This window comes from Chrysochloris asiatica, unplaced genomic scaffold (assembly GCF_000296735.1).
Source record: "Chrysochloris asiatica unplaced genomic scaffold, ChrAsi1.0 scaffold00030, whole genome shotgun sequence".
Taxonomy (NCBI): Eukaryota; Metazoa; Chordata; class Mammalia; order Afrosoricida; family Chrysochloridae; genus Chrysochloris; species Chrysochloris asiatica.
The window spans coordinates 1153476-1179117 of NW_006408548.1; the positions used below are offsets into that span (position 1 = coordinate 1153476).

The 25642-nt window shown below is 44.2% G+C and overlaps 1 protein-coding gene across 2 annotated transcripts in view; it reads left to right on the forward strand.

Moving 5' to 3' along the window:
- The window catches only part of SRGAP3 (SLIT-ROBO Rho GTPase activating protein 3), a 413130-nt gene that overhangs the window by 353299 nt on the left and 34189 nt on the right, over positions 1 to 25642 (forward strand). Inside the window, exons 11-14 of one of the 2 annotated variants that reach the window (XM_006851564.1) lie at positions 4338 to 4365; positions 9555 to 9657; positions 15801 to 15861; positions 18506 to 18583. In XM_006851564.1, the coding sequence (XP_006851628.1) occupies positions 4338 to 4365; positions 9555 to 9657; positions 15801 to 15861; positions 18506 to 18583 (270 nt within the window). Of the gene's footprint in view, positions 1 to 4337; positions 4366 to 9554; positions 9658 to 13969; positions 14001 to 15800; positions 15862 to 18505; positions 18584 to 25642 lie in introns of both variants that reach the window. The other variant, XM_006851573.1, reaches the window with a different exon arrangement.

Sequence of the window (25642 nt, forward strand, 5' to 3'; positions counted from 1 at the left end):
AAGTAATTAAAATAAAACAAGATCTCAAAGTATAATGAAGTCAACTACAAAGCAAAAAGGGGAAAAAACAACACCAGAACTCTGTATCTACCATAAGGTCCAGAATTACAGGGAAACCTCAAAGAAAAATTATACACCTGCACATCAAATTTTTAAAAAGAAGAAAATTAGAAAGATTTAGTAAACACTTACACAACAGAAATGAAAAGAAACCCAAAAACAAATTGAACTCAGCACAGATAATTATATGGAACAAAGAATCCAGCCCCACCACAAAAGAACACACAGAAAAATTATAGCAATCAATTCATACCTATTGATAATTACACTGAATGTAAATGGATTAAACATAACAGTCAAGAGAGTAGAATAGATAAGGGACTTCTGGTTTGGGCGGACAGCAGAGACAGTCAGGTGGGAAAGGCTCTGTGGGGGAGGGATTGAAAACTCACAGAAGCTGTTTTCACAGAACAACACCAGAGCTCTGTATCTACCATAAGGTCCAGAATGTCAGTTTCCCACACCCACAAGTGAAAAAATCATGATACAAAGGAAAATACTGCAAGTTACACTGCACAAGACCATAGGTGGAATTCAGAACCCCATCCAGAACCGACTGAGGTAGGAAATTTCCACTGGAAAGGACAAGTAGACCAGCCTGGAGTGGCTAGAAGAACAGAAGATGCTTTGTGAAAGAAAGACAGGCAGGAAAAATCTGAAACAATAACGGCAGTCTGATTGATTACTATAAGAACAAGCAAGCTGTTTGCCTGAGAGCCATCAAGGAAGTGATTGGGACCCATCAGAACAAACCCCCTTCTAAGACTGAGACTCAAGGGGAATACATGAGCTGGCGTGTGGTCTGGATGGTGACCATATTGGTCACCGATAAGGGAAGAGGGGGAAAAAACAGCAAGGAAGTTGCGAGCTAAGCCTGACCACATTCAATAGGCCCCTGTGAATCTGGGTGGAGACCTGGATGGCCAGCAGTATGGCAAGACCCAGGGACTCCTGGGCCCAGAGGACTAGAGTAGAGAGTGAAGTGTCCTGCTGTTATGAAGTGAGGGGAGAGGCACAAGAACACCCATACTTGCAGATAGTATGCACTTGACCTGGCTTCGATGGCTAGATGATCAGAACTCGACTAGAAGAAGAAAGAAGGGGCGAAGGGGGAGAGTAACCTGCTACAATTTGATGAACTTTATCTATACTTATGGACGTACTAGCTCAAAAAAGGGAACAAATCTTTACAGCAAGGATAACTCCCACCCCCTCGGTACACAGGATTGACAGGGATGGGCAACATAGACATTGGCTACCCAAAATGGGGGGCCCTATAAAGAGGGAGCCTAGTTCCAGATGGAGTGGGGGAAGGTAGAATCACCACTGAATGATTTCCAATCCATTGGGACTGGACTGGCAAAAGGAAGTGGGGATAAGCCTCATGTGGTACAATAGTTAATAATTGCCATCAGGTCTGACTGTAAGGCTAGGAAATATAGAGGTAGATGTTTTTTGACAAAAGGAGGAGAGTGATCGATTTTGCAACCCAGGAGCGGAGGTCCCTGGGAACATCAAGTGAGAAGAACAGAGAGCGGAACCCTATCCAGAGAGGCAGTGACACCAGGGATAGAGACATAGATGATAATGTGGACACATGGAACGGCTGGGGACACTGGACTCAGTGTAGGAGAAGGGCTGTGTGCTGGCGGTCAGGGGGTGAGGTGGGGGGACGGACCTGTGTGGTGTACCCTTTGGGGTTATATGATGATGCATGGAGGGTTAGACGACACCTCTTCCTGTGCATTTTGACCCCTCCATTCAGAAATTCTTATAAGAGTACAGTTATACCTACATCAGCAGTCTTTTTCTGTTATCTGAGGGTCACTTGCTATAGGTAGAAAGGATCTGGAAATGTCAAAATAGGTGTGAGATATGAGGCCAAGTGTGATATTTTGACTGACAATATTTGGCTGAAAATACAAGATTCTCGTCTTTCCCCTACCTCCCCTGTCCTCAACACCTCAACAGCAATAAAATAAAGTATCATTCTGAGTGCCTTAATTTCTCTAAAATACTCAGCTTAAAGAGGCCACAAGTTAAAGGAAACAGGTCTTTTGAATCATCTTCATCTAGAAGTGAACTTCTAAACATGATTGACCTCAATATTACAAGTCAAGAGACTTCCAGGTGCTCAGCAAATTGGCATCCTTGTTACTACTGATATCACCAGCACAATTTGAGAACAAGCATACACACCCTTATTTATATGCCCTTGCTGTTGTTACTGTTGTTACGTGCTGTTGAGTTAGTTCCAACTCATAGCAACCCTGTATAGGGTTTCCTAGGAGCAGCTGGTGGGTTTGAACCACTGGCTTTGTGGTTAGCAGTCCAGTGCTTATTCTACAGTGCCATATCAGGAATTCTATATGCCCTTGTTGTTGTTGTTGTTGTTGTTTTTAAATGCTGTCGAGTTGGTTCCGACCCATAGCGACCCTGTATAGGGTTTCTGAGGAGCGGCTGGTGAACTTGAACTGCTGATCTTGTGGTTCAAATCGACCTTGTAGTCCAGCACATTAACCTACAGCACCACACTGGTGCTACATTGTGCTACAAATTGGTCATTTTATCCTCATCTCTGAGTCTTATATCTATGACATTTTTCGTCCTCTGGGGTTTGGATAGTAAGTGCTAGGGTTTATACCCACGATACTGGTGCTTTTCAATTTACTAAAGCTTCTCAAGGATAAAAAATGTAATGTTCATAAAAGAGATGGGACAGAACCTCTTCAGGCTAAGATTTAATAGCCCATTGCAGAGCAAAATGCCCACCAAGATCAGATGATCTGACCTTCTAAAAAATGACTGAGCTACCAATAATGAAATATGTATTTTTAAATCCCAATAAAGCCTCGGAAGATAAAAACAATAACCAGGTGCCTTCAAGTCGACTCTGATCCTAACTCATGGGACAGTGTGTGTGTCAGGAGAGAACTGTGCTCCATAGGGTTTGCAGTGGCTACATTTTTGCAAGTAGATCAGCAACCCTTTCTTTGGACTTGAACTTTCACCCTTTCGGTTAGCAGCCAAATGCCTTAGTCATTTGTACCACTCAAGGACTACTAGCACATAAGGGCAAAACATCTCTTTTATTGTTATTTTTTTTTTTTTTTATGAAAATACACACAGCAAACATCACCAATACATTAATTCTTAATTATGCTTAATCCTGGGACACTGATTACCTTCTTCGTTTTCTGCAACCCTGAGCCATTTTGATTTCTGTTATTCGTTAGAAGTTGGTACGATGAGAAGATACAAGTCTCATGAAAAACTGGGAAAAGAGTATCCCAGGCAGAGGGGCGCATGGGCAAAGGTGATGGTAGCCACTTAGTGTGCTGGGTTCACAGAAGAGTGGACAATTGGGGAGCTTAGAGGAGATGGAGGGGACACACCTCCTGAAAACCCCTTTTGTAAGTCAGAGTCAGGTTGTCTGTAGCCCTGAGGGAAATGATGTGTTTATAGTGACCCTTCTCATACAGTACTACCCCAGGACATTGACTGACCCCTTTTGTCAGAGATTGCCATTGGTTTTAACCAGAGATCTGAAACTAAAAAATCAACTAAAACTGGTGTCTGGTAGGGGACCCTAGGTGGGGCAAATGATTAGTTCACTGGGATGCTAACCAAAAGGTTGGCGGTTGAGACCCTCCAGAGGTGTCTCAGAAAAAAGCCAAGTGATCTACTTCCTATCAGTCATTAAAAACCCTACGGAGTGCAGTTCTACCCTGACCCACACGGGGTCACCATGAGTCAGTGTCAACTAGATGGTAACTGGTTAACTGGTAGGAATTTGTCTGTGACTCCAAACACACGTGTCCTATGGCTGGTGTCCTTCAGTGCCAGGCATATAACAGGTAGTTCATAAATATTAGTTGAAATATATCAGTGCAGACGTTCTTAAATTTGGGTTTGTGTAAAAGGGATAGCATGTGGTGTTAGTTAAAATGCAGATTCCTGGGTTCTTCTCTCAGAATCTATTCAGAGACACCTGGTAGAGCCAAGAAATCTATACTTTTTCATAAGAGTGCCAAATTATTCTGATGCAAGTGGTCAACAGACTGTACTTTGAGAATCACTGAAAAGATGTGAGTGAATACAACCCTACTCATAAGAGTCACTGGGGGATCAAGAAGCTGCAGTTCTCCCCGACCAACCATGCCTTAGGCATAATTAGATTCCACTGAACACAAGCAAGTAAGACCACTTGCTACTGTGTTTTTGGCAAAAGATGTTCTCTGGTTAAGAAAAAAATCACTGTCTACTTTTCTTTCTAGGGGAAAGAGCAGAATGTGGCACCACCAGGTAAGAGCTGGAGAGTCTTTGTTCACCTCTTGGTCTGAGTGAGGGTGGGATGAGGTGGGGAAGAAGAGAAGTGGGAGGATAAGCTGGGGAAGATGGGAAGACAGGCACTGCTGAAGCTCAGAGGAGTGAGGGTGTTTCCAGGGTGGAACACTCTTCATGACGGTCCCTACAGCGTGGTCTGGGTGTGCTAAGGGGAAGGCAACTTTGCTGTTTGGCTGCTTTGCTTGTTGTAGCTTTAGAGTGATGAGACCATCCCCTCTCCAGGCTGGTTATGGGAGAGGGGAGTCTTCAGAGCTACTGGGGGTCACTCTCCCCTTGGGCTCTCCAATAGAGTGGGGCCATCATACTCCAGAGTGGAGATGGGTGTTGGCCTCTCTCCACATCTGTTATGTGGCTGCAAGCAAACTTCCCAATTTGGGCTGTGGGTCCATCCTAGGGATCCCAGTCAGAATTGGCCAAGGCTTTGGATTGGGTTCCCGCTGCACGGGTATGAGCCTACGCATGTGCTTGTACACCCAAGCAGGTACCAATGCCCTAACTGCCACAGGCTGGCTTCAAACCTCACAGGTACTGACATGAGCCTATGGGAGATCCCTTGCTGGGAAAGTAACACATGGACAACTTCTGTTTATCTCAAGCTTGCTCAACACTTTGCGCTTTTCCCTCAGCATACCAGAGCCAATGAACACTTTTCACTTGGCCACGGAGAGTTGGCAAGTGCTTTTCGTGACTGGGCCCTTTACCCAAGTTGTTTCTGTGAACCTGTCCATTTCTGATTCCCCAGCTTTGGCCCAGGTGGCATAAACAGTAGCTGCTCCATTGCCCAACATGCATTCAGCCAGTGAACCCAAGACCTGCGTTCTTCCATCATAGAACCGTTGAGAGCTACTTCTTTTCCTCACTTTCTGATCCTAGTGCCCCAAGGAGATCCTTGTCCCACAAATTTTTTCCAGTGGCCTAGAATCCTGGAAAGCTGCTGTATTTGGCAGGAGGAAAGATGAATCCTCAATTTGCTTCTGCTCTTCTGGAAGGGACTTGGCTGGAAAGAGGCTTGGAAGAGCTCTGGAGTTTCCCGTTTGCTGGACCCAGACTCAGGGAAACAGTGCTTTCCAGAAGTGTAGCCTCTGCAGCTGTTCCTTAGGTTTGCACAGTTTGGGTGCAGGATGACTCATAAGGCCAGGCCCAAGCTGTTTTATACATAGGTCAGTAGATGTACAGGGTCCTTTCTAAGAACCTTGTAGAAACAAACCCCTTAATCACCGCCCTCCAACAAGAGGATGTCATCATAGTCCCAATACAACAGATGCTACATTTTACACCAAAGTCTGCAAACAGTGAAACAGATGGCAGACAATTGAGCCATCCAGTGCTTCCACCTAATTCCTAGAGCTCTTGGGGGAGAAGATTGTTCCAGCAGATTGCAGGAGGTGGGATCTGTGATCAAGCCCTTGGCCTGGTCTCAGGGCCCCACCTCAGGGGAAAGTGCCGGGGTTTGGTTTTGTTTAGACAAAGAACCCTGAGGTATTGCCCTCTGCATCCTCTTTGACCTAGGGCCTGGGAAAGTCAAACTGGGAAAAGTAGACCTCCTACTTATACTGTAATAAACTGCAAATCCAGCCATCTGCACTGCCATCGCTGGACAAGGGCAAAAGAAACTTTGCTAGTAAACAAAAAGTGATCCCTTCCAAAAGCATTTGCTTTGTTGGGAACTACTTGCCAACTTGGGGGTAGTTTTGAAATTAATCTTAAAAGTCCTTGGGGAATGACTCTCTTTGTCTTCCATATGTTTCCTACATATGGTTGGGTGTCATTTTTTATGAACATTGAAGCAGATCCCCTTGAGCCAAGTTCTGATGACTTCATGGAGACAGATCAATCATTGCATATTGGCTGCAACTTATATTTTTCTCCCATTTAAAAACCTCACCCTAGAACAGCCCAATTTCATTATAAGTCTGTAACTTAGGCTTTTTCAACACGATAGTTCACTTGGATAGTATATTTATTATTAATGGGAACCAAACCAAACCAAATCCACTGTCATCGTGTCGTTCTGACTCAGAACAACCCTATAGGACAAACTAGAACTGCTCATTAGGGGTTCCCAGACTGGAAATCTTCATGACAGCAACTAGCCTCATCTTTCTCCCATGGAGTGACTGGATTGAATTTCTAATCTTGTGGTTAGTGGCCCAGTGCTTAACCCATTGCAACACCAGGGCTCCTTCATTCATGGCAAAGCAAGATGCAAGTATAAAGCTTGATTATCATTATTCAAACTAAAGCTTGGTTTCCCTGAGGATGCCTTACCTGTGTTATCTGGCTTAGAGGTGAAATTAAGTGAGATTTCTTGCCCAAAAGGATGCAACAGGTGCCTGGTGCACAGCCCCAAGAACCTAACTGCCATGAAACTTCAATACTGTCACCAGTGTACACATTGAGACCCACATGGGTATCAACCTATTGAGTTACCTTGGACATATTTTAATTCTTATCACTCGGGTCACAGAATGATTTTAAGGTCAATTCCTGTATTACCAGCATATGTTCATTTTAATCTTGGTTGAAAGGCAGAAAGGGAACATTGGTCTCTGGTTTCTCTTTCTTCCTCTCTGTGGTTTTCTCTGTTCTGTTTTCCCTGCCTCTCTTTCTTTCTTTCCTTTTCACTCTGCAACTGAGCAGCAGAAGAGATGGAAGGCTTAGGCTGCCCCACTTTCCTTGGCTGAGCTGCTCCCCTGCTCCCCACTTTGTGCCCCACCCAGCACTTCAGTAAGTCTGGATCAATTTGATGTTGTGCAAACTTGGGATAGCTACGTTTCCTTGTCAGAGCTCCCAGTTCATGCCCAGAGCAGCACACAAAGAAAGATGTGATTCAAACAGTCATTTGCTTTCTGGATTGGGCAAGAGAAATGGTATATACATATATACATATTCTAGTTTCCCTTTATTCCATTCTGGAAACTTTACCAAAAAAAAAAAAACAAAAAAAACCCTAAGGACTTCTTTTAAGAAACCCTCCTGGTAGACATTATAGATTTTTAATATTGGGTGTTTTCCACCTTTATGACCAGGAGAGTTTAAAATGGGCTTTAATGCTACTGCTGATTGTTCTGTGATAAAATCCCTTTCCCAGGTTTATGCTCACACATGGAGCTGAGTTCCACTCCCAGCTTCAATCACACTGAACGTGTGTGATCTTGAGCAAGACTCTTCAGCTCTGGTGGGCTCATTCACCTTATGTGTAAATGAGTTCAATGATTCCAGCTTACCTCACAGGTTGTTGATAGATAGATAAGGAAATGATCTAGGACCACTCAAAAACCCCAAAACACGATGAAAAGTAGGTGATGAAGTTTGCTATCCTCAAGTTACTTCTGATCCCAACACTTAGAACCTATGTCCTTGTGTCACATTTTTGGCATTCTCTTTTGGGTTTTGCATTTGGAAATTCAGAAGCAGATTGAAAATAAGAAATGCCACCCACATACACACATCCTCAAAAAATAAGTAACTTGTGAAAAAAAAAAGAAGAAGAAGAAGAAGAAATGACATGGACTTAGCTAACCAAATTGACATAGATCCAAGATGGGCTCAAAATAATCTTGCCTGTTGTTTCTTTTCAACATTTTTCAGTTTTGTTTTGTTTTTGTTTTATTTTTAAAGTTCCCTATTGATGTGAAATCAAGTCCCTTGGTCTATGCTGTGATTTTGGTTCTGTTTGGGTGGCATGATATTTAAATTCAACTGTGTCTTTGCCCATGCATGTCCTGGAGCTAGCCGCATTTGCTCAGTACTCAAACACCTAGACGAAGTTGGTTAGCATTCCCTAGATGGGTTGGGCTATTGAACAAGACAAGTAAGGCCAGTAAGCAGAGAGAGGAGTGAGCCCCACTCATCTTGATTGGCTGCAAAGTCCATAAAATGCCTTGCCCATTCATGGAAATCCATCCAAAGTCTTCCTGGTAGAGCATCTGGACTTTGCTGATCATGTGTGAGCCTTATCCATGCTGGACTAGGTCCTTAGTTGTCACTCCCCAATTTTCAACAAAACCATTGGGAAATTACCTGCCTCCTAAACTCAGAAAGCCCTGGCAGAATTGAATCAGGCCAACTTGAATGGTGAAAGATGAGCAAATAAGCTGACACAGGTATATGCATGATGAGCAACCCTGGAATTCAGTCCAGTGTTTGTGGTTGTTATACTGTCCCCAGTGAACTGTGGTGTGATTTTCTCTCCCTGTGGCCAAGAATGGAACACAGGGAATGGAACGGATCCTAAAGTAAAGCAAGACACTTTCAACCTGACCATGAATCAATCCTCCACTGACCAGGGTTAATGGGATGGATGGAAATGAAAAAGGACCTTCAGGCTCTATGATTGTGACATGGTGGGGAAAATCCTGGACTTGGAGCCATTAGGCCAGAGTTTGAGGTCTGTATCTGCCAGTGCACTCCTCTTAGCCTCAGTTTCTGCTTGAATAAAACGGAACCTCTGGGAATCCCATTATCCCTGTTGACATCACATTAAATGTGATCATGGATTTAAATGCACTTTAAAAGGAAGTATATGTTTCACTAAAGAACAGGATTATTGTCTTCTCCGGGTCACCAAAGAAGCTGTTGCCTCCCTCTGGGCATCAGTTTCTTCATCTCTAAAATGAGAATAATAATTCTCTGGCCCTTAGATCAATGAAATAAAGATTAGTCAAGTGCATTTGAAATGCTAAGAGGTGTTAGTGCCCTAGTACATTCTGAGGCTAAGGGATGAATTTAAGCCAAAACAATGAAAATTAACCCTTCCAATCACCTTTGAAAGTCTCTTGCTTTCTCAGGCTACAGACTACCTATCTCTCCCCTGATTCCCTCTCTATCTGGTCAGCTTTGTAGGATGACAGTCTTTGATTGGAGATCAATGGTTTCCTGGTCACTATTATTTCCCCACTACGATTTAGAATGCATTTGTATTTTATAAGAGTATTTCTGCTTAACATGCTGGGTAAATTAAGATTCCCTCGATATCCAAAGGCCTTCAGATGGTGCATTGGCCACCAGTGCGCTGGGGTCTCAGGGGCTCGGGCCTTTCATTTACATTTTGTGTTCTATTCCAGAAATAGGTTTTAAGAGCATCTTTCCCATTTGTATGTTTATGTTGGTTGTTTTCTTGTTTCTTTTGTTCCGTTTTCCCCTAGGCCCCCCTGCCTTCCCCCTAAACCACAGAAAATGAGGAGACCTAGGCCTCTCTCAGTGTATAGCCATAAACTCTTTAACGGCAGTATGGAAGCGTTCATTAAGGTACTTGCTGGGGAGCCGTAGAGTCCGCGAATGCGCCCACTGTAATGGCAGCCTGTCTCTGTACAAATCCTCATCCAGTCACAACCCTTGCCTGACCCAGAATTAGAATTCATCCACTGGAGCTACTTCCTGGCTGCACCTGCTCTAAACTTCAGTGAGGCCTTCTCATTAGAGCTACTTCTCCCTCTGAGAAGTTGCTCCTAAGTGCCCTCCTGTGATCCCCATTGAAAACCAAGCAGGGATGAGGTGCCAGGGGGTTGGAACGCCAGCAGAGCGGTCCTAGCCAGTCAGAGCCTACTGTTGGGAGGTGCTGTCCCTATGTGCAAGGTGCAGTGAGAAAAGGTGTTTCCTTGCTTCCCTCCCATGTTTCCCAAAGAGGATTGATTGAAAGCAACACACACATAACACATCCATGCAGATGGTAGTGTTTTCATTCAAGTGATTTGTTTTTTAAGAGTATGCCAGCAAAGGAAACATGACATTCTTATGAGAGAAAATCCTGACACCTAGTTTTGCTTCTTGTTAGGCAGTTTTGTAGAAAGGAGAAGACTTGAGGTAGCCCCTGTAGAATTCCAGTTTAACCCTTTGCAAACTTAAGAGTTTCACCCATTTGAGTTTTTGTTCCTTGGTAAAGGGTAAGGGTACAAAATACGGTGGTTTGGTGGTGTGAGTTCCAACTCATACTGATGCTGTATAGGGATTCCAAGGCTATAAATCTTTACAGGAGCAGAAAGCCTCATCTTTTTCCTGTGGCGAGACTGGTACATTTGAACTGTTAACCTTGCAATTGGTAGCCCAGTTCATAATCCACTATGCTACCAGAACTCCTTACATAATAAAGCCATTCTGGTATAGTAGCTGAAGGCAAAATAAGATGGTGATGGAGTTGACAGGATCATCAGGTGGGGAAAGTACGTGAGGAAGGGAAGATGCCTTCGTAACCCTTTATTTTGAGAAAAAGGGGAAGAAAATCTCTGCCAATTATTCAAGAGCCAAGCACCATCCAAGGAAGATGCTTCCTGCAGAAAACAAAAGTGAGATCTATCAAGAGAGGTGTAACAGTTCTTAGATGTTGCTAATGATTTGGGAGCAGGCAGCCCAGGCTCCAGCTCCTCAGACAGGGTGCAGTGCAGGACTTTCAAGGTAATGAGGGGCTGGATACAGAATTTGCATACCCAGGGATGGGAGAGGACATTCAGGATCAGCCTCTGCCTCAGGACTGTCTCTGCCTGTGTGCTAAGTGCTGGGAAGGGAAGAGACCGTGGAACAGAAGGGTGCAAGCTGAGATGGGCTGGGGCATGGAACTTCAAGAGGCATGAAGCTTGGGGCCTCATAGGTACATCAGGAAGGAGGTCGTGTTTGGAGATGACCCAAGGGGAACAGTTTACCATCCAATAGATCATGGGAGGGTGGGACTTTGCCAAAGAGTCCTCTCTTCATCCTTCCTCTCTCTCCTCCAAGATTGTCTTCTCATTCACTCTTGCCCCCAAAAGATCCACTTTCCATAGCTCAGAGAGGACTGGCAAGTCATATTAGTTACTCCCACTGTCCTCAGGGGCAGCTTGGGAGGTTTGAAACTCAGAGTGTAAGATGGTTCAGGACCTGTGCTTAGGGAATTATCAACACAAACTATTTCTGTGAGAGATCAGAACAAGAAGAGCTCTCCATCAGAAGAGGACTGGAGACTGCTTGCAAGGCTTTGAAGGAAGGCAAGGAATCAAGAGGAGAAGAGTAGGACAGAAGGGATTCCTTTGAAGGAAGGCAAGGAATCAAGAGGAGAAGAGTAGGACAGAAGGAATCAATAAAATGAAGGCTCAAAGACACAGACACCTCCCTTCATAGGCACAGTTCCTTAGAAATTAGTGGTGATCAGTCGGGAAGTAGCTGACTCTTACCTGACATTATTAGGTGATTAGGTGTTCCACTTAACTAGCCCCTTAATAGGAAGAGACTACACATAATATATGACTGTAAAGTGATCTTTGTTCCTCCTGACAAACACAATCTGATGTCTGTCCCTTTGAGGTAATCACCTTGGAAAACCACATTCATATTGTGAACGTAAAGCCACTGCCTGAAACTGCTTAGCTAAGTCTCCTTTAAAGCCTATATAGCAAGGATGCCATTATCAACAGTGCCATTTCTTCCCCTTAGTCTATTGACATGTCAATATCATGCCAGGCTCAGCTATGCAGAACCTTTGGAGGTGCAAAACAGTAGGAGGAATATGCTAGGGCTGGCCTGGCAGTATTGTTGGAACAATTGCACAGTCTCCTAAAGGGACAGTTGTTGTTGTTCAGTACCAGTACCCTCTAGTCCAGACTCATAGCAAACCTCTATCAGTGTCCAAGCCTGTAAATCTTTACAGTAGCAGAAAGTCTCATCTGTCTCCCATGGAGCAATTGGTAGCCTCAACCACCGACCTTGTAGTTAATGATTAGTAGTCCAGTGCTTATCCTGCTGCACCACCAGGACTCCTGCCAAGAAGGCTATATAGAAGAATTCAAACTCTTTTGACTGAGAAAAATATGGCATAGGAAACATTATTGCTTTTCCCTATTAGCCCTCTCCTCACTTATCAACAGGGTAAGATTCCAAAGACCACTTGTTACTCAAAATTGGTGTTCTGTGAAAATGGGGATTGATCACATAAGATCCCCAAATGGAGGATGACTGTGTTATCACGACCTCATTTACATTATGACACAGCTGCCAAATGACATCATCGCTTCACTGTCAAACCACTGAGAGCCATGGCCCCGCCCAGCTGACATACCACCATCACAGCCAGCATTGCTCATGCCTCACAACTCGATGTATGGCATTAATGCACACCGTCGCTCCAGTTGGTATTTTACTACTGTTGTAAGTGTGAAATGTCAGATAAAATGAGATGGACGATATGGAGGTACAGTGGCACTGTACTTAATTCACAGGTTAACCCGACAGCTCACAAACTCATACTGCACACCAAAACTGCACATGACATTGTTCTGATTCTCAAGGATGATTAGCTTTCAGAAAATGAAAAGACAGTAATTATTGCAGATGAGATTTGAAATCAAATCCCCAGTTTTGAAATACCACACCTGTGTAAAGTTTCCCCATAAAATGACATCCTCGGGACTCCATGATTATAATGACTATTAGGAAACTTCCCCAGGTCAATGATAGATAAACGTTGGAGTTAGTTTTTTTGCTGCGAACCCCAAAATCAGCAGTTTGAAACTACCAGCTGTTCCGCGGGAGAAAGATGAAGCTTTCTGCTCCCGTAAAGATTTACAGCCTCGGAAACCCTGTACAGGGTCGCTATGGGTCGGAACCGACTCGACAGCACTTAACAACAACAACAACAACCCTACATTGAGTTGACTCTTCTCAAAATTCTTGCTTTTTTTTTTTCTCCTCTCAGATAGAAGGAACCCCAATTCTTAATATAAATAAATTTTGAAGTCTAGGAGCTAGAGCTCTGGGAGAGGGAGTGAATCCCCACCTTGTTTCTGTAAAACAAGAACAATAATGACCTACCTCTTGTGTTTGTTCGGAGGACTAAAGGAAATCATAAACACCAGGTTCCTAGAGGACATTGTAAGTATTGGCTATTAATGTTATTCTCATTAGCTTTTAGGGTACGGCTCCTCGAGTTCCATTTGATGATGCCGTTGTGTCAATTCTAGGGTTAAGGTAGGGTTAGCCAACATACCCATTAACACATCATTCCAGCTGTTGAGATGCCAGAGACTGAGCAGTTCACACAGCTAAGGACCTATGGCCTCCTCAGAGGGCCTGGATGAAACCTAGTGCTTACACCAGAGCCTCGACACATGTGGGAGAGAGAGCAGATAGTGCTCTCCAACCTAGAAAATGGGACAGACGCAGACAGGTGTCTCCTTTGTGTAGGAAGCTAAGCTTTCCTTAGGGGGTCTTAGATAGGTTCTCACCCAGGTGAACAAACAGCCCCATGTGTTGAAAAGGGACATGGGATGAGGAAGGGATTCAGTATGCACACTGCCTGCACTTGACAAGGACAGAAAGAGGCCCGTGGATCCCTTGGTATCCTGGGAGGAAGGTCAAGGCAGTCATATTGAAAGGCTGACTTGAGGCAAGTCCCGATCACCCAGGAGCCTCTGAGCCTGGGGTGGCCCTCCCAGCAGCAGGCAGGCTATTTGGCAGAATCCCCAGGACCTTTGGTGGCTGCCATTGCATTCCGCGTTCACGGACTCTGAAGGATCTGCTTACTCTAACCGATCTTATTCCTGCGTAATCTTTTCTTTTTCTCCTGCTCTGCTGCCTGTTTCTTTTTTGTTATCAGAGGAAGAAGAAATGCTCGAACCAGGAACCAGGTATTTACTAGAAAGGCACGTTAGCTCCACTCAGCTGGATGAAACCAGTCTTTAGTTCTGACTTCCAGAATAGAGGCCCCCTTTCCTGTTGTCACATGAATCCATAGTCAGGTCCTGCCCCTGGCCACAGCTACTCAAGAAAATAACTCAAAAGTTGGGTATGGAGGAACCAAGCAAACATCCAAATTCTTGGTTTTCATTCATGGTTTTCTCTGCCCTTTTTCTAGTGTACGCCTCATTGTTTCCTCACCTTTTAAGGGGCTGCTGTTGTTATTGTTAAGAGCCACTGAGTCCATTCCAACTCATAGTGACCCTGTATAGGGTTTCTGAGGAGTGGCTGGTGAATTTGAATTGCCAGTTTTGCAGCTCAAACTGACCTTGCGGTTCAGTGCATTATCCTGCAGTGCCACACCAGAACTCCATTTTAAGGGGCTAGTCATTGATTTTGATCTCTTTTTTCAGAATGCTTAAAAAATATTTCATGCCCTCCCAGAGACTAAAGGAGCTCTGGTAGCGTAGTGGTTACGAATCGGGCTGCAAACCTTAAGGTCAGCGGTTCGAAACTACCAGCCGCTCCGCGGGAGAAAGATGAGGCTTTCTACTCCCGTAAAGATTTACAGCCTCGGAAACCCTGTACAGGGTCGCTATGGGTCGGAACCGACTCGACGGCACTTAACAACAACAACAACAACTCAGAGACTAGGAATAGCAGAGAGCTCAAACAATCATAGAATCCAACAGAAAAGTGCTCCTTGCCCAGCCCTTTGTGGTTGTAGGCCAGTCTGTTGGTGGTGGTGGTGGTTCCGACTCTTATCATCCCTAGATTTAACAGAGTATTGTTGTTATTGTCATCGAGTTGGTGCCGGCTCACAGCAACCCTGTATAGGGTTTTCAAGGAGCAGCTGGTGGGTTTGAACTGCCAACTTTACTGTTAGCAGTCCCGGGCTTATCCTACAGCATCACACCAGGAGTCATAACAGAATGTTGTTGTTGTAGTTGTTAAGTGCTGCATAGTGACCCTGTATAGGATTTCTGAGGAGCAGCTGGAGGGCTCTGATTCTGATTCCAGCGCTCATCCTACGGCGCCTCACAACACCTTCACACCCCTGGTGGATATGTTTAGAATTGCATCTTAGTCAGCCTTCTTGACAAAGGTTGAACGTTACATGACCCAAACCTGACATATACTGCTTTTTGAACTTTTCCTGGTAACATGTTGATTGTTACACCAAGGATGCACCTGAAGGGTTGGGTTATGACCTCATGAGTAGAGATTTCCCCTTCTAGGAGCTCAAAAGGACCCCTGGGGGTCAGCCTTGATATTTTATTAAGTCTGGCAATAGGTAATAGGACAAAGTCTTCATTCTGCCTTTTTATGTCTAATCCCTGAGAATCGTGTTGAGTTGGGGCAAAGTGGAATGAAAGGCTGAGAATTCTTAAAGATCAGCCTCCAGCCTCCTCCAAAGAACTGAGGAAACTCCACAATTTGATAAATCACTTTTCCCCCCACCCCCAGATCTATCCGGCCTCCTGACTCCACATCATTCCCAGCTAGGGAACAAGACAGAGCATTTCTTTCAAATGATCTTAGCTATGCCATTTTCTGCACATAAATAATGACTTTCTATTTTAATTGTTTACAAAAACTTCAGGGTTAGCAGTTCCTTGCTTGTTTTCCTACTAACATGATGGGACTAATATTCTGGCTTGAGTTTGTAATCTGTGTCTGGAATTGTCTTTTTCTCTGTGGTTTCTTTTTTGTTATCAATAAAACTCACAAATTTTTTTTTGTTTCTTAAGGACTCAGGACAAGCTATCCCACTTGTAGTTGAGAGTTGCATTCGATACATCAATTTATATGGTAAGCTTGATCCGGGCCTATCAGTATTTTCAGCTCCCTGCAGAATGAGGGTATTCTGTTAGGAAGTGGTCATCCTCGGGAAACTTCCATCATGCTCTGCTTCCAAGGAGGAAAATGCTTTGTGGAACAGCTGCTATTTTGAGTGCTGTCTTTTGAGCCAAGAGTGTGTCAGGGGAATGGAAAATGGTGAGTGGCCCAAGAACTAGGGAAACTGAGGCCCAGGGAGGGTGTAGACAGGAGAACCATTTTAGTTCTATCTTCACTTTCATCCAACCCCAGAGTGCTACACTCTTAGCCAATAAAGCAATTTATTCTTCTAGACTATAAACTCCAGCCAAGGGAGTACAGTACCCGGGACGTGCTAATCATTGACTCTCCAGCACCTAAATTGTGTTTCTGCCTATCTTCTTATTCATTCCTCAAAAAAAAGACAAACTGAATGCATGGTGGGCACTGTTTAGACACTGGCATGCAAGTGTGACCAGGACATTTGCACTAGGTAATGTACATTTTCAATTAGAAGGAAAAGGAAATAATCAAGCAGACAAATAATTAATATAATTTCAGGCAGTGATGGTGCCATTAAGACAATTAAAGGGTGATACAGAATGGCTCTGGTAGTGTAGTGGTTACAAATCGGGCTGCAAACCTTAAGGTCAGCAGTTCGAAACTACCAGTCGCTCCGCAGGAGAAACATGAGGCTTTCTGCTCCCGTAAATATTTATAACCTTGGAAACCCTGTACAGGGTCACTATGGGTCAGAACCGACTCGACGGCACTTAACAACAACAACAACAGAGTGGCTGGAGGTTGGTGGGATTGTTTTGGCTCTGAGGGAGGGTGACAATTGACCATGTGTGAGTCCAGGTGGAAAGAATGGCCAGTGTGACCTGATGGTAGCCAACCAGCAGGTGGCAGAAATTTGATACTGATTCACCAAAGAAACTGACAAGCACTTGTCAAGCACATAGTAGGTCTAAACCAAGTTGCCACCAAGTTGACCCCAATTCATGGTGACCCCATGTTTATCAGAGTAGAATTACGTTCCATAGAGTTTTCAATGGCTGATTTTTGAAAGTGGATCACCAGGCCTTTCTTCTGAGACTCCTTTGGGTGAACTTGAACCTCCAACCTATTGGTGAGCAACCGTGAGTATTTACTGTTGGCAAGCCTGTCTTTGAGGTGTCAGCATGTTTCCAAATTATAATGCAGAGAATTTTTTTATATAGAAAAGCTGTCTGAGACCCAGGGAAAGGAGTACAGCCTCCTCCATTAATTTCCATTTAAGATTAGGTAACCCACTGCCATCAAATCAATTCTTACTCATAGTGACCCTGGGTGGGGGTCTGAAACTGCACAGGAGCAGACAGCCCCTTCTTTCTTTCGTGAGCAGGTGTGGGTTTGAACCACTGACCTTAGAGTTGGCAATCCAATGTCTAACCCAAAGTATCACCAGAGCTCCTTTAAGCCTGTATAGGGTTCCCGAGGCTGTAAATCTTTTTGGGAGCAGGAAGCCTCATCTTTCTCCCAAGGAGTGGCTGGTAGATGCAAACTGCTGACCTTGCAGTTAACAGCCCAACTCCTAATCCACGATGCTACCAGGGCTCCTTTTACGATAAATTGTTGTTATTGTTGTTGTTGTTGTGAAGTGCCATTGAGTTGGTTCTGACCCATAGTGACCCTGTATAGGGTTTCCAAGGAGCAGCTGGTGAGCTTGAACCGCCAACCTTGCAGTTCAAACGGCTTTGCAGTCTGGTGCATTAACCCACAGCACCACACCAGGATAAATTAGGCTCTTTGAATTCCTTCAGTCCTAAAATTGCTATTATGTCATTACTGCTATATCATTTATCAGGGTCTCCTCTTTCCTCTAAGGAGCTCTAGTAACACAGTGGTTACGAGTCAGGCTGCGAACCTCAAGGTCAGCAGTTCGAAGCTAACATCCGTTCCACGGGAGAAAGATGAGACTTTCTGCTCCCGTAAAGATTCGGAACCGACTCCATGGCACACAAACCACACCACCACCACCTCTTTCCTGTGAACTTTAGAAACCTGAAACACACATATAAAAGAAATTGTTTTTCTTTAATAACATAGTCTTCCGTAAACAAGTTGATCCCCAGGCCACAGTGCACTCTGGATTCCAGCCTTTCTTAAAGAAAGGAGGTGCTATGGAGGGGAGCTGTGGGAGGGAGCAGTTGAGGGAGGGGAGTCGATCATTCCTATCCCAAGTCCCTGGCTGTTAGACCCAAAGTGGCATCTGTAAACTCCGGCCTAGCTGCTTGGCGTGGGTTCTTCTGTGAGCCCAATGGACAAAGTGCACCAAGCCAGCTATTTGCCTGAGCTGACCTGATGGTTAAAATTGGCAGCTGACTTGGCAGCCCATTGTAGATATAAACTTCTCTTGGACATTTCCTCCAAGCCTGGACAGGGGGTCACAGGCATATGAAGACATGGTGTGTCTGAGAGTTTTGTCCCACAGAAACCACTAGTGTAGGCTTTTGCCATGACACTTTCATTGGGAATACCTGGCTCATAAAGGATGGTAGGGGAAGAGGAAAGCAGTGGACAGAGTCACAGTTGTCCCCAGTGATCTGGTGAGCTCAAGGTCTCATGGCATATTCTATTTGTTTATTTATTTCAGGACTTCAGCAGCAGGGGATCTTCAGAGTCCCAGGATCTCAGGTGGAAGTCAATGACATCAAAAATTCCTTTGAGAGAGGTAGGTGCAGAGTGTCCATCTTGAGCTCATGGCCAGGGGAAACAGGAGTGGGTATTGGTCCAGTGGTGTGCCAGCATTGGCTTGTACCAGCTGGCAAGAGCTAATTATGAGCATCTGTTCCCAAGTTCACCATCAGTAACTTCACATTGGCTGTTTAAATTCAACCAGGTTGGGAGTATTTTATACCACAGAAATTGGACAACGCTAAAATCCTGTTTTCCCCTCTGGAGGGCTATTCAACATCTGGTGACTGTCTTAAAGGGATTCTACAGTGGTGGCTGAAAATAGGACCTCCTAAAGAACTCTGGACTATCTTCTAAAGACCTCTGGAACTCTAAGTGACTCTATGAAGGATACTGTATTTTTTAGAAGTTGGAAGACCATGTTAAGGAGTCTGGATTACAAAGCAATGATTTTTATTGTTATTGGGTATCTTTGAGCCAGTTCCAACTAATAGCTACTCTATGTTTGTTGTTGTTGTTGTTAAGTGCCATCGAGTCAGTTCTGACTCAGAGCGACTGTGTATAGGGTTTCCGAGGAGCTGTTGGTGAGCTTGAACCACCAACCTTGAGGTTCAAACCAACCTTGTAGTCCAACGCATTAACCCACAGTGCCACACCAGGACTCCTTTGTATAGCAGAATGAAACACTGCCTGGTCCTGCACCATCTGTACCATTGGATTATTTGGTCAGCATCCAGATTGAATAAGTATAGTGACAGGATACAAATAAGACAAAACATGCCTGACTCTAAACCATTCAATAGTCCCTTGTTCTATTTTCTTGTCTATGTACAGATTCTGTATAAGTACAACTGAGTGTTCTAAGATTCCCATTCTTCTCAAAGTTATCCATAATTTGTTATGATACATACAGTCAAATGCCTTTGGATAGTCAGTAAAACACAGGTAAACCTCTTTCTAATAGTCTCTGTTTCCAGCCAAGATATGATATCAGTGATGATACCCCTTTTCCCAGACCTTCTTATTCTGGTGTGAATTTCTGGCAGTTCCATGTCAAGTACTTCTGCAACCGTTTTTAAATTGTTTTTACTTGTGTGTGATATTAATGATATTGTTTGGGAGTTTCCACATTCTGTTGGATCACCATTCTTTGGAATGGGCACAGTATGGATCTCTTCCAGTCTAGTGGCTAGGTAGCTGTTTTCCAAGTTTCTTTACACAAATAAATGATTGTTTCTGAGGTTGCATCCTTTGTTAAAACATCTCAGTTGATATTCCTTCAATTTCTGAAGTCTTGGTATTCACCAGCGCCTCTGTGAAGCTTGGACTTCTTCCTGCAATGCCTTTGATGTTTCATTATATGGTACTTCCCGAAAGAGGTCCTGGTACAGTTCTGTGGGATAAAGCTCTGGACCGTGAGGTTGATAGAAACTGCAAGGTCGGCGCTTCCAATTCACCAGTCCCTCCTTGGAAAACCTATATAGGGTCGTTATGAGCAAGAACCGACTTGATGACATTTAACAACAACTTCCTGAAATGGTTGGACATCGACCAGTTCTTTCTGTACAGTGACCCTGTGTTTGCCTTGCATCTTCTTTTGGTGCTTCCTGTGTCTTTCAGCATTTTACTTCTTGTTGTTGTTGCTAAGTGCCATCAAGTCGGTTCCAACCCATAGCGACCCTGTATAGAGTCTCCAAGGAGCAGCTGGTGAGTTTGAACCATCCACCTTGAAGTTCAAACGGCTTTGCCTCAATATTGCAATCGAGGCATGAATTTTTCTTCAGTTCTTTCAGCTTGAGAAATGCTTTTGGTTTTCAAACTCCAGGTCTTTGCCCATTTCATTATAGTACTTCGCTTTGTCTTCTGGAGCACGCTTTGAAATCTTCTGTTCAACTCTTTTACTTCATTTCTTGCATTCATGTTAGCATCTCTACGTTAAAGAGCAAGTTTCAGAGTCTCTTCAGATATCCATCTTGGTCTTTTCTTTCTTCCCTGTCTTTTCAACTATCTTTTGTCTTCTTCATCTGTGCTGTACTTGATGTCATCCTTTAACTCATCTGGTCTTCTGTTTTAGTGTTCAGTGAGTCAAATATGTTCTTGAAATGTTCTCTAAATTCAGGTAGGATGTACTCAAGGTTGCCATTTGGCTCTTGTGGACTTGTTTTAACTTTCTTCAACTTCAACTTGAATTTGCATATGAGCAAAAGCTAGTTGACCTGGTTTTGGCTGATGTCATTGACATCCCCTCTTTCCTCAGATGTAGTTGATTTGATTCCTGTATATTCCATCCAGCAGGGTCCATGTGTCTAGTCTCCATTTATATTGTTGGAAAAAATAGAGTAGTGATGAATAAATTGTTGGTCTTGCAAAATTCTATCATGTGATCTTTAATGCATTTCTATCATTACAGGCCATGTGAGGGGGTTTCAGATAATTTGTGGGAAAATTTCATTCTCTTTCAATTATGTTTTTCCATGAACTTTTTTAAGACTGACAGCACCTAATAACAACAACAATAATCCATTCCAGCTGGATTCCCTGGAGGATGTAAATGATTAATGTACTTGGTTGACTGATAACCAAAGGCTGGGGTTCAAGTCCACCCAGGGCTCCACAGAAGAAAGGCCTGGTTATCTACTTCTGAAAAATCATCACTGAACTACTACACTGAACGCTACTCTGACATACATGGGGTCACCATGAGTAGGTGAACTGACTTGATGGCAGATGTATTTTTTTCTGTCCATTATCTGGTAGTATAGGGCTCATCACTTGTTTGTTGAACAAATGAATGAGTACAGTAGAGTAGAACAAATGCATGAGTAAGAGCTGGGAGCATGAACATTCATGGGCTCTGGTTCTAAGTCCTCAAGATCCTGGAGAAGATTCCAGAACTGAAGTTTCCTTGGGTCCCACGAGGGCACTAAACGTCACATCCAGCCAAATCCTGCTCTCGGGGCCTGGATCCCAACCACAGGGACTGTGTTGGTGATGACTAGGGCTGCTGGAATGCCTTTTCCCCTCTTGAGCTCAAGCTCAAGATGAAACTGGGAACATAGGAAGGCAGCCCCCCAGAGGAAACCCTGTAACCAGTAGGGAGCACTCTGTGGCAAGAGGCTCCAGGGAGAGTACTGAACGAGCACAGCTTAAAGGCTGTTAGGAGATTACTGAAAATGGAGGGTGCAAAAGAGTTTTTGATATGGTGATGGGATGTCCTGTGCCATCCTCACAGTTGCTGTTTGAATGCATTGTTGCTGCCAGTGTATCAGTTCTTCTCATTGTAATGGACCAGACCCTGGGATTACAATATGAACAAGCTGTAGTCACTGGTAGGGGAGAGACAGTTTAGTAAGCAGACAACAGGAGCAGCACAGTGATGGAATAAGCATTTGACAAATAGCATTGTCAAAATGGGAGAAAGATGAGGCTCTTTGATTCCATAAAGATCTGCAGCCTCAGAAACCCTATACAGATGGGTCACTATGAGTTGGAACTGACTTGACAGTTCACAACCACCACCAACACAAGCATCATCAGAGGCATCCTGGTGTGGTGCTGTAGGAAAAGCACTGGACTACTAAACACAAGGTCAACAGTTCAAACCCACCAACCACTCCTCAGAAACCCTATACAGGGTCACTATGCATCAGAACCAACTTGACAACACCCAACAACATCATCTTTAGAAGCCTTTAACCCAGCTTGCATGAGAGGGGCAAATGGGGTTGCTTCAGTGAAGCCAGGAAAGGCTTCTTGAGGAAGGCAATGTCTGAGCTGAGGTATTTAACAAATAAGAGCCAGAAGATGCACGGACAGGGGAAGGGCATTCTAGGACAGGGAATAGCCTGGGCAAAGGCCAGAAAGCAAGAGGTACCCCTCCCTGATGGATGTGACCTTCATCATGTCCTTGAGCTCCTATTGAGTTCACTGGGCCATCCAATCCAGAGTTTCATTTCTTTATTACCCCACCCCCCACCCCCAGCCCATTGCTCTACTGTGTTCAGTGTAAATAAAAAGAGCCTTGGTCTGGAACCTTAACTGGTTCCATTTTGCTGGCCTCACCAGTTATACAGAATTCTCTGTGACCTGCCTTGGGTCTCCCCAGCCTGGTAAACATCCTCCTCAGCATGTCTCTGCTTCTCCATAGTCTATACGTGCCTCATTATAACAGGCAGCCAGCCTTTGCTCCACCCCTGCAGAGTTGCTTTCTTTCCCTCTTAAAGTGATTTTCTAAGGCCAGCACCTCCTGTCACTTGCTTGGGTGCCTTGCAGGAGAAATGTGCAATTTAAAAGACTTCTCTGTTCCTAATAAGCCTTGGCTCGCCTCAGCAGAGCTCAACGGGGCAGAGATGGGCTGATCCAAATGTTCAGCTGCAAAACAGCGTTTCTGCTTTCTCTTTGCCTCATGTACACAGTTTCCCCCTCTCCCTCTCTTATTGGTCCAAAATGAATCTTATTGTCTTGCCAGCCTTGTCTTGGTGCCTCTCCTGAGCCTACAGTGAAGGTATTTTATTCTGAAAGAATCTATCATGCTCTGTCTCCTTTAGAATAGCCCATTTATGTCGTGTATGGATGAAACACCTGTTCTCAAAGGCCCTGGCTTTGCTCTGTACCTGCAGGCCCTCAAGGACTCGTTTCCCATGGCTCCTCAAACTCGGCTTCTTCCTCTTTTCCCACTAACTGCTTTTCTTGACATTTCCTGCTCAGTACTCTGTCTTGTCCCTCCTGGCATCTTAGCTGCTCCAACCAGTGCTAGAGTCTCTCGTCATACCAGTGTGGTGTGTTCTCCTTTCTTCCTTCAACATTTTCCATTTAAATCCCTACAAGGTGCCTATATTCTGCCCACTTGTTAAAAGAGATTTGGATCTTGTTCCTCGTTGGCCATTTGTTCTCTTTCCAGGGAAGAAGTTCTTGCCTCTATTCCTTGCAAAAAGCTGTTGAAAAGAACACAGTTCTCTTTTTCGTAAAGTTACCAAAAATGATAGCATTTTGGCTTATGAGTCCTGCCTTTTTCTTCTGACATGTGGTGACCAGAGTTTTCATTACAATTATGTTTTTGCTGTCAATAAATCACTGGTCAGGTTTGGGCATCTTTTTGTAATCTTCTGGCAAAACTTGGGAGAAAACATAATGGAAAGGCCAGAATCGTCAGCAATGCCCTTGAAAGCCAGGACTCTGATCTCCCAGGGCATTTTCCCCACCACTCTGCCTTCCCCACAGAACCTCTCCTGTGTGTGCTGTTTGTAAACCATGAAGAGCTGCTAGTATCTTCGATGGAGAATGGGTGGAAAGGGATCTACAGCCCTTTCAACCAGTGCAGGTCAAGATAAGGTATTGGATTCAGAGCTGAATCCAGCTCAACATTCTAGACTGTGCATCTGCCCTCAAGAAGAGGGGTATAACCAGGTGATGCTGGGGGGTTGTCATGTTGAGGAATCTAAGGTTAGGCCTGGGTGGGCCTGTGCCAGAGACCACCTCCAAGTTTCCTGTCATACTCTGAGTTCAGAAGTAAGTTTCCCCAGTCCTTTACGTACACACTGTGTGTTGACACACTGCACTGGGTCTGTGGTTGTTCCTTGCCATGGAATCAGCTCCATGTTGTACGTGGTGATATAATTACAACAGGAGAACATGCCTCCTGGTCCTGCGCCACCTTCCTGATGGCTGGTGTGAGGAGCTCATTGCTGTGGTCCCTGGGTCTTTTGGGTGCCTCTCAGCCTTGAGTGCTCATCATCTAACACAATGCTCTGTTGTGATCCATAGGGGTTTCATTGGCTTATTTTGGGAAGTAGATCATCAAACTTTTCTTCCAAGTCTGACTTAGTCTGGAAACTCTCCAGCAAGAGCTTGGGATGAGCCTTCTGGTATTTGAAATACTGGTGGTATAGCTTTTCAGCATCCTAACCCCACACAGCCACCATAGTGCAGCAAACGGACAGATAGCACTGAGTATAGTCCGGTTTTAAAGTGTCTGGCAACGCTCAGTGATTGGGATGAGAGTATGTTTCAGACAAAGCTCTGGCTAACAATGCTACCTCCCCCAGAATATCAGGAAAATGAATAAGGACAACCAAAGAAGAATCAATGCATTTGAATTAGGTTTGGCAAAGAATATTGACTAGATCATGTACTGCCAAAAGAATGAACAAATTTGTCTTGGAAGAAATATAGGCCAGATGCTCTTTAGAAATGAGGATGTTGAGAATCTGTCTCACATACTTTGGACATGTTGTCAGGAAGGACCAGTCCCTGGAGAAACACATCATGCTTAGTAAAATAGAGGCTCAGTTAAAAATGGAGGGAAACTCTCAATGAGATGAATTGACCTGGACTGAGGACTGGAGCAGTGAACTCAAACAGAGCAACAGTGGTGAGGATGGAGCAGCCCTGGACATTGCTTTGTTGTGTTGTGCCTAGCACTCATTATGTGTTGGAGTCAACTTGAGGACACCTGACAACAACAATAGAAGGTTATGGTAGCAAAGAGTAAACACAGCTTTCTTTCAGATTTGCCTGGAATTTTACCTTTCATTCTTCTCCTGTGGAAAGCTGTCACTCATATAAATCATTCTACTCATCTTTTGCTCTGTTATTAAATTCATTCCTGTAGCCAAAATTCACTAGTCTTGTAGAGAGTCAGAGATGTTAGCTAGAAGGCAGGAATGCTTGGATAGCTCTCTTCATGAACTGAGTACCTTTTGGGAGGAGGGGCAAGATAAAATGGTGTGTGGTGGTGTTGTTAGTTACTGTTGAGTTGGCTGTGATTCAGTATAGCCATATGACGTTACCCAGTCCTGTACCATATTTCATATCATTGACATGTTCTATTCCACTGTTTTAACCACTAACTCTCTCACTAAGGACCACCCTCATCTTTTTAAACACTGCATTTTACCAACCATGAAGTTCTTTTCAGTAACTAGTCTTTTTGATCGAGTCCTGGTATGGCACTATGTAGGATAAACACTGGACTGCAAGGTCATTTTGAGACACAGCGTGGTAGTTCAAACCCACCAGCCACTCCTCAGAAACCCTATACAGGAACGCTATGAATCGGAACCCACTCACCAGCACTTAACAACAGTCTTTTTTTTTT